General features: G+C 32.5%; 1 protein-coding gene across 1 annotated transcript in view; it reads left to right on the top strand.

Annotated features, from left to right (window-relative positions):
* NHLRC2 (NHL repeat containing 2) overlaps positions 1-16,293 on the top strand; it is a 54,268-nt gene that overhangs the window by 19,242 nt on the left and 18,733 nt on the right. The window contains exons 3-5 of the mRNA XM_008684814.2: positions 2,511-2,966; positions 4,910-5,031; positions 12,724-12,853. Of these exons, the coding sequence (XP_008683036.1) occupies positions 2,511-2,966; positions 4,910-5,031; positions 12,724-12,853 (708 nt within the window). The remainder of the gene's footprint in view (positions 1-2,510; positions 2,967-4,909; positions 5,032-12,723; positions 12,854-16,293) is intronic.

The following is a 16,293-nucleotide window of genomic DNA, read 5'->3' as shown; positions in this document are numbered from 1 at the left end:
GTATCCAAATTTTTTTCTTTCAATAGATGAGTTAAGCCCATTCATATTTACTTATGATTATTATGCATAATCATTATATGTATTAGCTTTTGTTCATTGTGTTTCTTCATGTGATGTATTTTCTTTGCTATTTTATTTTACTAATTGCTTTAGTTAGAAAAGTTGTATTTTTCTTTTATTGGTTATCTTTGTACTTACAACTTTAAAAAATGATAGTAAATATTCATTGAGCTTTTACAGTATAGTAGGTACTATGCTAAATGCCTTATACAGATCATCTCTTTTAATCCTCAAAACTGACCTTTGAGGCAGTTACTGGTATTTTCCCAGTTTTACAAATAAGAAAACTGATGCCCAGAGAGGTTAAGTAACATGCCCAAAGTAACTCAGCAAGTGGTAAAGCCAGAATTTGATTACAGGTTGTATGACTCCAGAGCTAATGATTTTTTTTTTTTTGGAAAAATTTTATTGTTGCATAACTGACATCCAGTAAACTGCACATATTTTAAGCGTATAATCCTTCCCACTCCTCCCCACCACCCTTCTTCCCAGTGCCTAAGCAACCACTGATCACTGTGTCATTTTTCTGTGTGTCTTCTTTCAAAATGCTTATGGGGTTTGGTTTTTAATCTTTGGTTTTCAGTTTATAATAAGTCTTAACATGATTTTCTTTTAATTTATCCTATTTGGAATGAATTTCTTGAATTCTGGAATTTCTTGAATTCTGTAAATTTCTATCTTTAGTCGAATTTTGGATGTTTTTGTATTCAGATACTTTTTCTGCCCAATCTTTTCGTCCTCTTCTTCTGTGATTCCAAATCTATATGCGAATATTAGATCATTTAAACTGTTCCACAGGTCCCTGAGGTTCTGTTCATTTTTTTTTCCAGCCTTCTTTCTTTGTGTTTCTTATATTGGATAATTTCAGTTGAGCTATTTTTAGGTTATTGACTCTTTTTTCTGTCATCTCTTTTTTACCATTGAGCTCATCCAGTGAATTTATTTTAAATATAGTATTTTTGAGTTCTAAAATTTTCATTTAGTTCTTTTTTATAGTTTCTATTGCTGTTTGTATTTCCTGTCTTTTCATTCATTTCAAGCATGTTTTTCTTTACCTCATGGAGCATAGATATAGTTCCTTTGAAGTCTTTGTCTAATTCATACTGTTGCTTTATTTTGGTACTGATATCTGTCATTTGTTTTCATAGGCATTCAGCTTTGTTGGTTTGGAGTCTAAGTTCTGGCTCATCTTCTCTCAGCTCTGCTCTCCTTTCATCAGCTCAGCAATTCAGTTCTCGGTTCTTTAAGCCTTGGCTGTACTTTTGTAGGCCTGCCTCACACATGTATAGTTTAGGAGTTAAGCCAAGACTTGCGAGTGTTCATACTCAGAAATGGGGAGTCTCCTTCTCCAGCTCTCTTCCCCTTGGGGTTTCCCCCACACCCTCCAGTCTCCCTGGCTCCTTGGGTCAGGAAGGGGTTTCCATTGTTTTCACCACCTGCATTGCTTCCAGACTGGTGCCCACCCTCAGTGCAAAGCCATGAAGAAGAAAAGAACTGAAAACTCCCCTTCAGGGTTGGCTTCTCCAAGTTTTGACCCCTTCTAACTATGTACCTGCTTTTGTATACTTTTCTGGGTCCTTAGGCAGGGGGGCTGTATGTGTATGTGTGTGATGTATGTGTTTTGTTGGGAGTTAATAGTTGCAAATGGAAGGATGGGCTATGAGGAAATTATACCCCCTAATTTGTGTGGGTTTTTTATTTCTTCATGCTGATGTGCATAGTTTTTGATGAGTGTGTTGGGAAATTGTAATTTACATAGCCCTTATTACCTCTCTTACCTTGGTAGTCATTATTGAGTTCTTTCTCTGAATCTAGCCAAACACTTTTTACTTTTTTTTCCTATATCACTTTTAGACATACTATGTTGATTAGGTAAAAGAAATATGTTGTTCTTAGTTTTTAGCAGTTCTGCTATCTACAATTAAGGCTTGTTTTAAGAACCATATAATACAAATTTTAAATAAATCAAAAACCTTATATTACAGAAACATCTTGCTTATATTTGTTCTGTTAATCTATAATGTAGGTAGGCCAGAAAAATTCTAAGAGGATAATATGACAATATTAGCAAAAAGCAGTCATAATCACTATGAATTTCAAAGGGGCTTATAATTGGTGGGGGGAAAACAGTATTTCAATATCTTTGTAAGAAATTAATGTGTTTTTTAAAAATTTGTCTAGATAAAGGACACAAAGAGGTTCAGTCCTGAAATAGCCACATGATTTTGATCATATGTATTTTTATGTGGTTATCAAGATTGTCATTAGATTTAAATGTTCATTTTTTATACATGTGTTTAAATGTGGTTGAAAACACTATTTTAGTTCTGTCTTTAAAAAAAACCCCAAAAACTTGAACTGTTTATTAATGACCCATAACCTAATGTGTGGATGGTGACATTCAAACTTTAATACTTCCTAATGTTTAACTTATAATTTTTCCCATTTAGATGGTCTTCTGATTGTTGGTGTTCACTCGGCTAAGTTTCCAAATGAAAAAGTCCTGGATAACATTAAGAGCGCTGTTCTTCGATACAACATCACCCACCCTGTTGTTAATGATGCAGATGCCAGTCTTTGGCAAGAACTAGAAGTTTCCTGCTGGCCAACTCTGGTCATACTTGGACCCCGTGGAAATATGTTATTTTCTTTGATTGGAGAGGGACACAAAGATAAATTATTTTTATATACTTCCATAGCTTTAAAGTATTATAAAGACAGGGGACAGATCCGAGATAATAAAATTGAAGTAAAACTCTATAAAGATTCTTTGCCACTTTCACCATTGCTGTTTCCTGGCAAAGTAACAGTAGACCATGTTTCTAATAGATTGGTAATAGCAGACACTGGACATCATAGAATTTTGGTCATCTGGAAGAATGGACAACTTCAGTACAGCATTGGAGGTAAAGTTTGCTTCTAATTATGATACGTAATATAGTTTACAGTAAAAATTGAAATTTATCACCTTGGTTTTAGATCTTAAAACAGGCTCTTATTGACATCTACATAGTTAATAAAATCTGTTAAGTACATTCGTATTAATCCTGCTTACTCAGGCTGAATTGACATCTAGTAACGTAATAGTCAAAGTCACATCTCTTCTCAATCCTGCTTTAGTAACATACGCAGCATTAGTACATAAGTAGGGGCAGCTGCATTCCTAATGCAAATAAACGAGTCTTATTCTTAAGTCCTGGTGCTATTCTTAGGATGCCTAGATATTGTTCCCCTAGCCCTTGAATTTTTCACATTTCTTCTTTTTTGTTTTTGTTAGAGTATGTTTTATGTTTCTTTTGTTTCAGCAGCTTGATGTTTGGGTTGATGACAGGCAGTTATGAGAATTGTTGCTTAAAAATTATCTGTTGTAGTAGGTTGATTTAAATGGTAAGAGGTTTTTAATTGTATAATTTTCAAAATAGTGTAAATGCATATTTTCCTTTGTTAAACAGAAAAACCAGCAGCAAGCTACCTTCCCCTAACGTGTTTTTAGGAATAATGTTATCTCGTGATAAATTAAAAGTTAATCTACAATAATTTTTAAAAAGAATTCTATGATGAGATACAATTAGGAAATACTGGTTAGATGTATTAAAGAGACATTTGTTGGTAGTGGTGTCACTGTACTCCTCCTATTTTACTCTGTTTATGTACCTCATGAATATTCAAGAGAGGTTGTACTATACAATGTTTTCCAGTCAAAAGGGACCATGTTACTCTCCCTTTTTTCCCACAGGGAATGCCCATTAACAACAATAATAGTATTATTAATAATAGTAATAATAGCAAACATATATATGCCTGGCATTATTCTAAGCACTTTACTTGTATTAATTTAGTCCTCACAGTGCTGTGAGTTAGGTATATTACTAGTTCCATTTTACAGAAGAGAAACTGAGCTATAAAGAACTTGTTTAGATCATCAGCTAGGAAGAGGTAGAGCTTAAACTAAGTCACTTGGATTCTTGAGTTCATGTTCCTAGCACCATGTTATACTACTTCTCTTACTAACATCTAAGACAGCAGAGTTCTGCAAAGCATAGTTTGGGGTGCTTAGAGGCTTTGAATGATTTGTTGTCTGGTCACAGAAATAACAGTTACGTGTTTTTATGTTGTGTACTCTCCACCCTTGAAACTCTTCATGTATTAGAGAAGCTGAGAAGTAGACCATCAGACCAGAATCACTCTTTGTCTCTCCAAGTGTTTATAGGATATTATAGAACTTTGTGGCAAAGTGAAATAGTAAATATGAAGGTTTCTTAACCTGGGGTACGTAGACTATTAAGACATGCTTGAATGGTCCTCAGGATCTAGGAACCCCTTGAAATTGTTTGTGACATCTTAGGGGCATATATATTTTTCTAAGGAAAGAGTTCATAATTTTCAATGTATTATCAAAGGAGTATATCTTCCAAAATTTTTAAAAATCATTCATCTAGATGTGAAAAGATTAAAATTATTTTTAATTCTTTCTAGTCTAAGTAATAGATAATTAAAATAATTCTTAAAATATATTCTCTTCTGATACATGCTACTAAAGTAACCATTATCCAGTAAGCTTTGTCATTAGTAAAACTTACTCTTGAGAAAAACGTATCTTGGGAAATAGTTTTTAGGTGAAAGTATCATGCTATTTATATTAAAATCCCAGCTTTAAATACAAATTTTATTTATTTATTTTGGTTTGATTTACATGTTGTAAAATGATTACCACAGCAAGTTCAGCTAATATCCATTTTCCCTATAGTTACAATAAAAGAAAATAAAGGAAAAATATTTTGGGGGGGTTTTACTTTGAGATAACTTTTTAAGTGGAAAAAAATTGTTTTGTGGTGCTCTTGTCTTTTAGGACCCAACCCTGGAAGAAAAGATGGAATATTTTCAGAGTCAACTTTCAATTCACCACAGGGTGTAGCCATGAGGAATAATATCATATACGTGGCAGATACTGAAAACCACCTTGTGAGAAAGGTAATTTTCAATTTTAAGTAAAGTTTTAATACTTTTAATCAGAAAAAAATGGTATTTACTTGCTACATTAAATTTTGGAATGAGAGGGTGATACTTGAAACACTTCAAATCCTCCTTATTCAGCTTTTTTCAGAGGTAACTGCTTTAGTTTTATTCTTAGGTATCTTGTTTTTCTGTGTGTCAGCCTGTAGTTGTTCCAGAAGACAAACCTATCAATCTTTTTTTTACCCTTTGTTTCAAAGTGCCTAATCACCCCTAAAGCTCCTCATTTTGTGGTATTTTCCTAACCACTGTTTACAGAGTGATGCTTTGTTCTTTTCTCAGTTAAATTTTCTCAAACCTAGGGGAAAAAAAAAAAAAATCATACCACTCCCACCTCCCTTCAGCTCAAATGCTTTGCCTGGAAATACTTACCAGTCAATCTTAAAATTTGTTTTACCTCATTTTTTAAAACTATTTTTTAAAGATTTTATTTATTTGAGAGAGAGAGACACAGAGCATGAGCAGGGAGGAGGAAGCAGAGGGAAAGGGACAAGCAGACTCCCCGCTGAGCAGGGAGCCCATGTAGGACTCCATCCCTGACCCTGAGATCAGGACCTGAGCCAAAGGCAGACACTTAACCAACTGAGCCACCCAGACGCCCCTTGTTTTACCTCATTATAAAAGTTATATATGATCTTATTTATTAAACATGAGTTAATACATCAAGGTAAAAAAGGCTCGTACCATCTATTCTAGCTCCCCAGAGGTAACCAACCATTGTTAAAATTTTTGTCTTTTCAGTAATTTTCTACTCCTATACAAATAAGTTTATATTTAAAAGACTGTCTCTGGAGAATCCTTTTTTAAACAAATGAAATCATATTGTACATACATAATCTTCTGCAGTTCTTTTAAATTTGTTTTCCATATTAGTCACATGAATGATATGACTGCATAGTATCCCATTGTAGGAGTACTTAGTTATTTTAAACATTTCATATTAATGAATATTTTGGCTATAGTCCGTTGGCCTTTAAGTTGCTGTCTATTTAGAAAATAATTAAGTTCATCTAACCCATCCTCCCAAAACACATTGTTTCAGATACTTCCTTGTTTTTCTCACTTTTTCTCTGTATTGATATTTGTGCCCATTTGGCAATATTATCATGTAATATAATAGAAAAAAAAAAACGTGTATAGAACTTGTAATACCACTGTAAAGTAAATTTCCATGAGGTCACGAAATTTGTTTTTACTGCTGAAATCTTAAGCACCTAGAACAGGGGCTGGCCCATAATAGGTGTTCAGTAGATACTTGTTGAATGAGTTTTTGAACAAATAACCTATGTAGTGAAATATTTTCTAAAGTGTGTATTCCTCTTACTATGAAAACGTGTTATATGAGGCAAGGATTTTGTGGATTTATTAATTAAAGCAGATTTATTCTTTAAAAGTCTTGGAGACTGTGTTTTTAGATACTTTAATATGTTAATATGTTGTGAATACATTAGTGGGGGGATATGTGTGCAGTATTTCTAAATTTATTTGATGAAAAAGCTTTTTTTAGGGAGAACTTTTTGTAGGACTAATGATTTTATGGTATGTCATGATTTCCCACTTTGGGAAAAAAATGCCTTTCTGTTGTTACCAAGTCCTTAAAGGTCAGTGTTTCTTTATCACTGTCTTTTCAGGGTTGTGTGCTTCTATAATTCATCATAGTGTCATGGATATTTAACAAGGTCTTGAAGTAGTAAGATATTTAGCCCACAACATTCAGGGGTATATTTGTCTTTATTTTTATGTTTTTCTCTTGCTTTAGAACTTAATGGGTTTTAGAGTATTCACTGCATTTCAAATACTTTTTAAGTAGCATAATCATAAAAATTTAGGTTACATGAACTTATTTTTAAATTATATGACTTAGTTTAGTGTCTACAAAAAAAAGAAGTAAGATGGAATTATTATTTCTTCTTCTCTTTAAATATATAAAAATATTTATTGTAGTTTACTTTTAAGACCTCATTTGCAGAGGATTGATCATATGTTCATATTTCACAAATATCATTGTTTCGTGCAGACCTGCCTGTTGTTTAGAATAATTTCTTTAGTAATTTATAAATTCCTTTTAGCCCTACTTTCATTCCCTCTGCTGTTCTCCTATGTAAACACTACTGGAGGCAGCCATTCTGGCACGTTTAATGCCAATCTTTCTATTTGTATGTGACCTTGTAAAATGTAATGTTTGTGTTTGTTTTTCTAACAACTTTACTGTAATATATTTTACATAGCACTCATTTCAAGTATATAATTCAAGAATTTTTACGAAATTTAACAAGTTGTACAACCATAACCATAAATTGTTTATGGGACATTTTTAGTCCCCTGTAAGAACCCTCATGCCCAATTATAATTAATCCCTATTTTCAGGCCCTAGTCAACTTTTTGTCTATAAATTTGCCTTTTTTGAACATTTCATAGAAATAGAATCATACAATATATGGCCATTTGTGTCTTTTATTCTGAGCAATGTTTTTGAAGTTTGTCTATGATGTGGCATATCAGTAGTTTATTCTTTTGTATTGCTGAATAGCATTCCATTGTATAGATATACCACATTTTTTCTACCAATTGATAGACATTTAGTATGTTTCCAATTTTTGGTTGTTACGAATGCATGTAAAAATTTTGTGTAAACATATGTTTTCACTTCTCTTGGGTAGATACCTAAGTTATATGTTTTATATTTTATGTTTAACTTCTTAAGAAACTGCTAAACTTTTTCACCGTGGTGGTACCATTTTACATTTCACCTGCAATATTTGTGGGTTCCATTTTCTCCATATCTTTACCATTATTTGTTATTTTCCATTTTTCAAGTTCTAGCCCTCCTACTAGGTGTGACTTGGCCTCTCACTGTGGTTTTGATAATAATTTCCCTAATGAGTAAAGATGTCAAGCATCTGTTCCCATCCTTATGGACCGCTTGTATATCTTCCTTTGAGAAGTGTCTGTTCAGATTCCTTTGAGAAGTGTCTGCAACTTGGTTGCATTTCTTATTATTGAGTTATAAGATTTCTTTATATATTCTAGATAAAAATCCCTTATTTGTATATGTCATTTTTCAAATACTTTCTCACATTCTGTGGGTTGTCTTTTTCACTTTCTTAATCCTATCTTTTGATGTACAGAGTTTTAAATTTTGATGATTTCCAATTTTTTTTTCATTGCTTATGCTTTTCGTGTCATATGTAAGATTACATTGCCAAATGAAAGATCATGAAGATTTACTCCTGTGTTTTCTTCTGAGAGTTTGATAGTTATGGCTCTTACAGTTCAGTCTTTGCTCCATTTTGAATTTATTTTTTTATATGATGTGAAGTAAGGATCCAACTTCATTCCTTTGAATGTGGTTATCCGGTTATCCCAGAATTGTGTATTGAAGAGACTGTTTTTTCTCCGTTGAGTAGTCTTGGCAACCTTGTAGAAAATAGTTATTCATACATGCATGGGTTTATTTCTGAGCTTTCAGGTCTATTCCATTGACTTTCAAGTCTTTCATCCAGTTCTTATGCCTATACCACACTGTTTTGATAGCTGTAACTTTTAATAAATTTTGAAATCAGGAAATAGGAGTTCTCTCACTTTCTTCTTTATCAACATTGTTGTGACTGTTCTTAGTCCCTTGCAATTCCATATGAATTTTAGGATTAGCCCATCCATTCCTGTAAAATCCTGTTTGTTTCTCATATAAATAATTTTATTGTCTGCAAAAACAAATGGGAGTTTTATCTTTTCCCTTCTTATTTTTACACATCTTGTTTTCTTTTATTACATTGTTGGCAAGAACTTCAAATGCCTTTAAACATTAGCAATAATAGTGGATATCTTGTCATGCTTATAATCTTAAAGGGAGTAAATTTTCTCCAGAAGTTTAATATTTTTCATAACTTTGGGAAATAAAATTATTCATGAGGTTAAACTTTCTATTCCTGGTTACTAAGAATTATTTCATTATATAATTTTATTAAATGCATTTTCTACATTTATTGAAATAATTATATAGTTTTTTGCCCTTCGTGCCTTGATGTAATGAATTAATAGATTTTTGATGTTCAGTCATTTTTTATTCCTGGGATAAATCTTACCTAATCATGAATTTTTTTTTAAAAGTCAAGTTGGATTTGATTATCCCAAATTAAATATTTTAAAATTCATGTTCATAAATTAAATGGCTCTTTGTTTTCTTATACTGTTCTCACCTGATTTTGGAATCAAGGTCACACCAACTTCATCAAATGAGCTAATTAGTTTTTCACTCTTTTTCCATTTTTTGGAATAATTTGTCTAACATAGGAATTAATGATTTTTGAATATTATTTAAAACTCCCCTGTAACATCACCTGGACCTGTGGCTTTTTGCAAGAGGAATTATCATAACAAGTCTTTGATACATTTCTTAAATCAAGATGTATTTCAAGGGCCCATCCCAACTGCCTATTGCATTTTTGCAGATTGGGTTCAGGAAAAATACAAATAAGGTTACATTGATAAATATTCTTTACAATTTCAGGATATTATAGAACAGCCACTAAAAATAATGCAAGAGGATATTGCTGAATTAAATCAATGTAATTCACCATAGTAACAATAAAAGATAATAACCATATGATTGCTTTGCTAGATTAGGTATTAAATGTTTTTAAATGTTTTCCTAGTTATGATAAAATTAGTAAACTTGAAATGGAAATGAACATCCTCAATATAAAGGGCATCTACAAGAAGCTTATAGCTATGCTTAATGCAAAATATTGAATACTTTTCCTCCAAGATTGGGAACAAGGCAAGGATCCCCACTTTCACCACACCTGTTAAAGATTATACTGGAAGTACTAGCCATTGTAATAAGGTAAGAAAGAGAAAAGGCATACAGGCTGAAAAAGAAGAACTATCTTTTTTTGCCAATTGCATGTCATGAACATAGAAAATTCTAAGAAATCTTTGAGAAAAACTACTTGAAAAAGTGAATTTAGGAAGGTTGCAGAATACAGTGTCAGTATAAAAAGAGCAGCAGCATTTTTATATACTAGTAATAGTCAAGTAGGTTAGAATTTTTTAAAATTTTATTTGCAGTAATAAAAAATACAGAGAATAAATATAACATTGTTGAGAACAATTAATCCAGTAATTGAATTGGAAGGCTCAATATTAAGATATCCAGTCTCTCCAAATTGATCTGTCTATTCAGTGCAATCTCAATCAAAATTCTATCTGGCTTTTTTGTTTTGTTTTGTTTTAAAGATATTGACAAGCAGATTCCAATATTTTTACATGGCGGTTGCAAAACAAAGGATTTATTATATCTAAAACAGTCTTGAAAAAACAACATTAAAAGACACACTGTGTGATTTAAAGCCTTAACTATAATGCTACACTAGTCAAAACAGTGTGATACTTTTATAAGGATAGATGTGTACTTCAATAAAAAAGAATGGAATGTCTAGGAATGACCTCATATCTACACATTTATTTGATTTTTCAGAAAGCATCAAAGTAATCAAGGGAGAAAGGAAAGTCATTTCTGCATATCATGCTTGAACAACTAGATACTCATATGGGGAAAAAAAAAGAAACGTGACCCCTACCTCACACATCATATTAAAAACATCAATTCAATATGCATCACAGACCTAAATGTAGTGTTAAAACCATAAAGTTTTTAGAAGAAAACATGAGAATCTTTGTGACTTGCAGGTAGGCAAAGGTTTCTCAAAGACAGGACACAGAAACAATCATAAAAGAAAAAAATGATAAATTTGAATTTATCATAATTTAAAACTTATTAAATTTACTGTTAAGAAAATGAAGACAAGCTACAGCCTGTCAGAAATTAGTCACAAAAATTTACAAAACATATCTGAAGGGACTAAGATCCATGAAATATTAAGTCTCCTACAAATAAAAAATGGGCAAAGATTGGAACAGACCTTTTTCAAAAGATGTAAGAATGACCACAAACCCATAAGGTAATCAACATCACAGGTCAAAAAGGAAATGCAAAGTGAAACCATAATGAAATACATCCACTATAATGGTTAAAATTAAAAAGACTGACAAAAAAAAATGAAGGAATAAATGAATGACAACACCATAGGTTGGCAAGGCAAGGACGTGGAGCAATTGGAACTTGCATACATTATTGGAGGGTGTACAGAACTGATAGACCACTGGGGGAAAAAACTGGCAGTTTTTTTTTTTTAATCAAACTAATCCAACAGCTGCCCTTTAACAGGGCAGTTGTATCCCGGGTGTGTACACAGAGAAGTAAAAGGTACCTTCACCAAAAGACTTATACAAGAATATTGAGAGCAACTCTATATGAAGGCCCCAAACTGGAAGTAGTCCGGGTATCCATCTGTAGGAAAATAAGTAAATAAACCGTGGTATATTCCTATCATGGAATACTGCTCAGCAGTAAAAGGAACAAACTTAACTTATATATGAATCAATCTCAGAAACCTGTTAAGTGAAAGAAGCCTCACACACACAAGTCCATACTGTTTGATTCAGTTCATCTGAAATCCTGGAAGAGATATACAATTGATCTATAATGGAAAAACAATACTGTTTGCCTCTGGGGGTAGGAGTGATTGGAAGGAGGCTTACAGGGACTTACTTAGAGTGAAGATAACATTGATATCTTTATGTAAGTTGAGGCTACACAGATTAATGCATTTATGGGAATTCATTGAATGGTACACTTAAGGTATGTGCATTTCATTGTAAGTTTTGGCTCCAAAAAAGAAAAGGGAACTGAAATAATATGGAACTCTTGTTAATTATAAACATGCTGAGGTATTTAGGGTCAGTGTACTGATGTTTACAGTTTATTTTGAAATGCATCCAAAAGTGCAAATGGATTGAGGGGTTGATAGCTCAGTAAGATATGTGATAAAGCAAGTTAAGTGAAAGGTTGATACGAGGTAATAGGTGTATGGATGTTTGCTGCAAAATTCTTTCGACTTTTATGTTTGTTTGATAATTTTCATGCTAAAATATTGGGGGAAGGATCTCAGGAGATGAAACCAAAGCATCTTTTTTCAGTAGACTTCATTAGTTCAGTTTATAAGGTGGAGGCAGTATAATGTAGTAGAGCTACAACTGCTTGGGTTTAAATCCCAGATCTTTTGACTTACTAGCTGTGGGATCTTGGGAAAGCTGCTTTATGATCTGTGCCTCAGTTTCCTCAGTATAAATCAGAATCACAATCCTAGGTGATTACAAGGATGGATGGATGGATGGATGGATGATTCTTGGATCAGTGCCTAGCACATATTAAGCTCTATATTTGTCAATTACTAGTCAAGCATAATTGAAATACATACATTTAATTGTAAGAAACATGCATCTTTCTAGATTTTGCTTTGAAATTTCAAATTTCACTTTCTTTTAACATATTTTATAGTTAAGATGACATTAACACCAATCCTGGTAGAGGCCAGTGATAAAGGGGGGAATGGATGGGTGGGGAAATGAAAAGGAGTGAGTTTTGTGCATTTGAATAACAAGCTCACCCTATACTTGATTAGCCTTTTTTTTAAGAGTATTTGTTTTGCAAAAATTTTCTATATGTTCTGTTGGAAATCTTCACATGCCAAAAGGAAAAAAAAACAAAAGTAACATGCATTGCATAAAACGTGTTAATTTCTGTAGATTGATCTAGAAGCTGAGATGGTGAGCACTGTAGCTGGCATTGGAATTCAAGGTACAGATAAAGAAGGTGGAGCTCAAGGAGAAGAACAACCCATTAGTTCCCCTTGGGATGTAGCTTTTGGAACGTCAGGTATGTAAACTTTTAATACTAAATATAAGTAAACTTTGCTTAACAAATGTAAGATTTTTAAAATATTCTGGGGACATTCACTTGGATTAATTCTAACTGCTAGTTATTTTATACTTTTATTACCTATGGTGGGATTTATTGTGTAAAAATAAAGCCAACAGTAATATATATAACTTACAGTATGTATTGTTATATATAACATTATATATTATATTTTATATACAAGATAGACTATATATTACTCTAATGTTAAAGAATTTTGTCTTAGCTGCAGTTTCCAATTAATATAGTTCTGAATATTCTTAAATTGGAAAGATTGTAGTTTCAGAACTTCAAATGATTATTCATGAACTATGCTGTTTAACAGTGTCCTTTTTATTTATTCTAATTTGAAAAGAAATCAAGAAATGATAGCTGCTTTTTTTTAGATCATTAAAATTTGTATTGAAATATGATAGCTCCATTTGGGTAATTAAAAAAAACTTTACTGAATTATGTAGGTATTGATAATGAGATTTATATTATCTTTATAATCTTTATTGCCTGTATTAATTGACTAAAAATAATCTTGGAGCATTAGTACTCTTATTTTTCATTGGCCCTCAGTGATTCTGAGATAGTTATCTACACGTCTAAAACCAGAGTAATGAATAAAGAAAGTTAGTAGAGTACATTGAAAATGGAATTTGGGACTAAATGGTTTGTATGAGCTGAATTATATTTATAGAGTGAATAAGCACCAGCTTAGTTTAATGGCTTTACATTTGAGATAATATCCTATTGTGATGTTAATCTGGTTATAATTCAAAGGCCTTAATTTTTTCCATTGTGATTAACTTTGTAAAGCTTTTAATAGTCATAAAATAATTGAATGAACTTCTGGTATTACTACACTTAATAATAACTTAGGTATTTTGCAAAAGTTACTTTTGAGACTTTTATTTTTGGAATTCTGTGTCCTAATAATCATGAGTTGTTTTAGTGGCTCACAGGGAGAAGGGGTTGGGAAGGGAGGAGAGCAGTGTATCCCAGGCACAATCAGTAAAGGGATATATGCAGAGAATTTTAAAACAGTAATAAAACCAGCTACAGTTCAATCTTCTTTTTGTCACCATGCACCCCCAATTCTACATAATTTCAGGGTTAAAAATACTCATCCCCACCAGGACTTACCTATCAGCCCTGCCTCCTTGCCTTTGATATACTGAGCTATTTGAACATAAACCTTACAGACAGAAAAATAGTCTGAAACATCTCTCTCAGTAAAATAGTCAAAGTGGATGAGAATTGTTACTTTGGTGTGCTGTCACCCTTCCTCATGGGGGAAAAAAATTTTTTCTCCCCTTAGCATGTAAGCCCTCAGGGATTTAAAGCTAATAGTGCATATAGCAATTCAGTTATAGATATTTACATTTTGCAACTTACAACTTGTATTTACTGTATTTGTTAGTAATTGCCATAATAATACTTCATAAGAAAGCATCCCAAAACTCATACAAACCTAAACTTTTATTTCTCACTCCTATATAGGATTGGGGTTCAGCTGATCAAGGCTAAGCCTGGGCTTAGTTTCTTGGGTCTAGATCTACCCCATTTGTTTCTCAACCTCCTTGAACCAGTAGCAGTCTGAAGCATATTCTTTAGTCAAAAGGCAGGAGCACAAGAGAGTAAGCCCAGTTAAACACATTTTAAGCCTCTGCTCATGTCGTATCTGCTTACCTACCGTTATTAAGCATGCCACATGACTAAGGTCAAAGTCATGGAGCAGGGATATGCACTTTGCCTACAGTGAGGACCTGGTAGGGTAGGGATGTATAATATTACAACAGAGGAGTGAAGAATTAAGACTAGTAGTTCAGTCTATCACATTAATCAGAATTTACATTGGTTAAAAACAGGATGTACTTTACTGGATACTTTATGTAGTTGGATTTATTTAAATATTTTTTTCTAGGCTGAAAGTTTCTCATACTTTATAGCATGGAATCTCTGGTTGTTTATTTCCTATTGAGAATGCACCCAAATTGCTTTCTAAGGAAAATCTTGGCTCTATAGACAAGTACCCCTCAGCTTCCAACTGGAGTAATGTGCTGAGACTTACGTCTTTATTAAGCTCAGTTCTCAGTAAAGGAGGTGAGTCCTGCCTTAGCTCGGCAGATCATTAATAGCATATGGCTCTACATTTCACTTACAGCTTAGAATAGCTTCACTCTAGGTACTTGGCAAAAGGAGTAATCTTGAATGCACTTAGCTTAACACCTTTCAAAATGCTAAGAGAAAATGGTTTTCAAGCCCTGTATGAAGGACCTGTAATCACAATGACTACTGTAGTCCAAGAATTTTTAACCTTGAGTCGTATACCCCAGGCATTCCTGGTTAGGCTTTTTGAGGTACTTAAACTGCTCAGAAATTCTGTATAAGATTTGGGGGAATCGATCAGATTTTCATTAGATTTTCAAAGTTGTACATTACCCAAAAGCATTTTTACGAGCCACTGCTTTCAGTTATTCTAAAATCTAATCCTGGGTTAATGTATATCATCAGAGTATGGGGAAATTGGATCATAGAATATTTGTTCTTACGGTTGTTTTTACTAAATAGAGTTTTGGCATCATGTCATTGATTTAAAAATGTATCAACACGTTGTTTATATCTCTATGTGTGCATATATGTTTGATATTATGTATTTCATCAAAACACAGCCCTGTGGGACTTGTTACAATTTTTACTATAGGGATCTGTTGGTGGTTCAATCATTACCTTATAAATAAATTTCTCTACTAGAGAAATTTTTTTCTCTTCTCTATATTATAAATAATCCTTTTTTCCTAAGTATCAAGTATGATTTAAGCTCTTTGATAATTTGAATATCATAACTGATTGTATTTCCTTTGTTGTACTGAGTTCCAGAAAACTTAGAGACAAATTATCTTTAGCAAAATATAATGGAAACATAGCATTTATTTTTTTAATGTGAGTACAGCTGCATCTCTTTCTTTTCTACCCTATTTACTTACTGCTTCACTTTTTTATTTTAAATTTATTTAGTAGTATTTATTTCTTTGGAAGCTACCTGAATCCTTTGTGGAAATAAAAGTAGAAGTAAATGGAATAAGAATCCATCACTGATGTGATTGACTATGATAATTGGAAAACTATGATATAGGAAAAAAATCTTTTAAATCTGAGAATCATAAAAGTAAAAATACTTTCTTCTAAGAACTATAAATGTACATTTTTAAGCCCATATTTTGATGTAGGACCAAAGCCTTTTCTTCATGTAGCCCCTGACGGTTTTGTACCACTCCAAATAAGCTGTTTCGATTTCCTTAAAAGTGTGATGAGAATTTTGAAACACTTGCAAGGAAGTCTGAGGGCTGCAATGTTTTTTTTGTTTTTTTGTTTTGTTTTGTTTTAAGATTTTATTTATTTATGTGACA

This window comes from Ursus maritimus, unplaced genomic scaffold (genome assembly GCF_017311325.1).
Source record: "Ursus maritimus isolate PB19 unplaced genomic scaffold, ASM1731132v1 scaffold_7, whole genome shotgun sequence".
Taxonomy (NCBI): Eukaryota; Metazoa; Chordata; class Mammalia; order Carnivora; family Ursidae; genus Ursus; species Ursus maritimus.
This window is presented reverse-complemented; position numbering and strand designations above follow the sequence as displayed.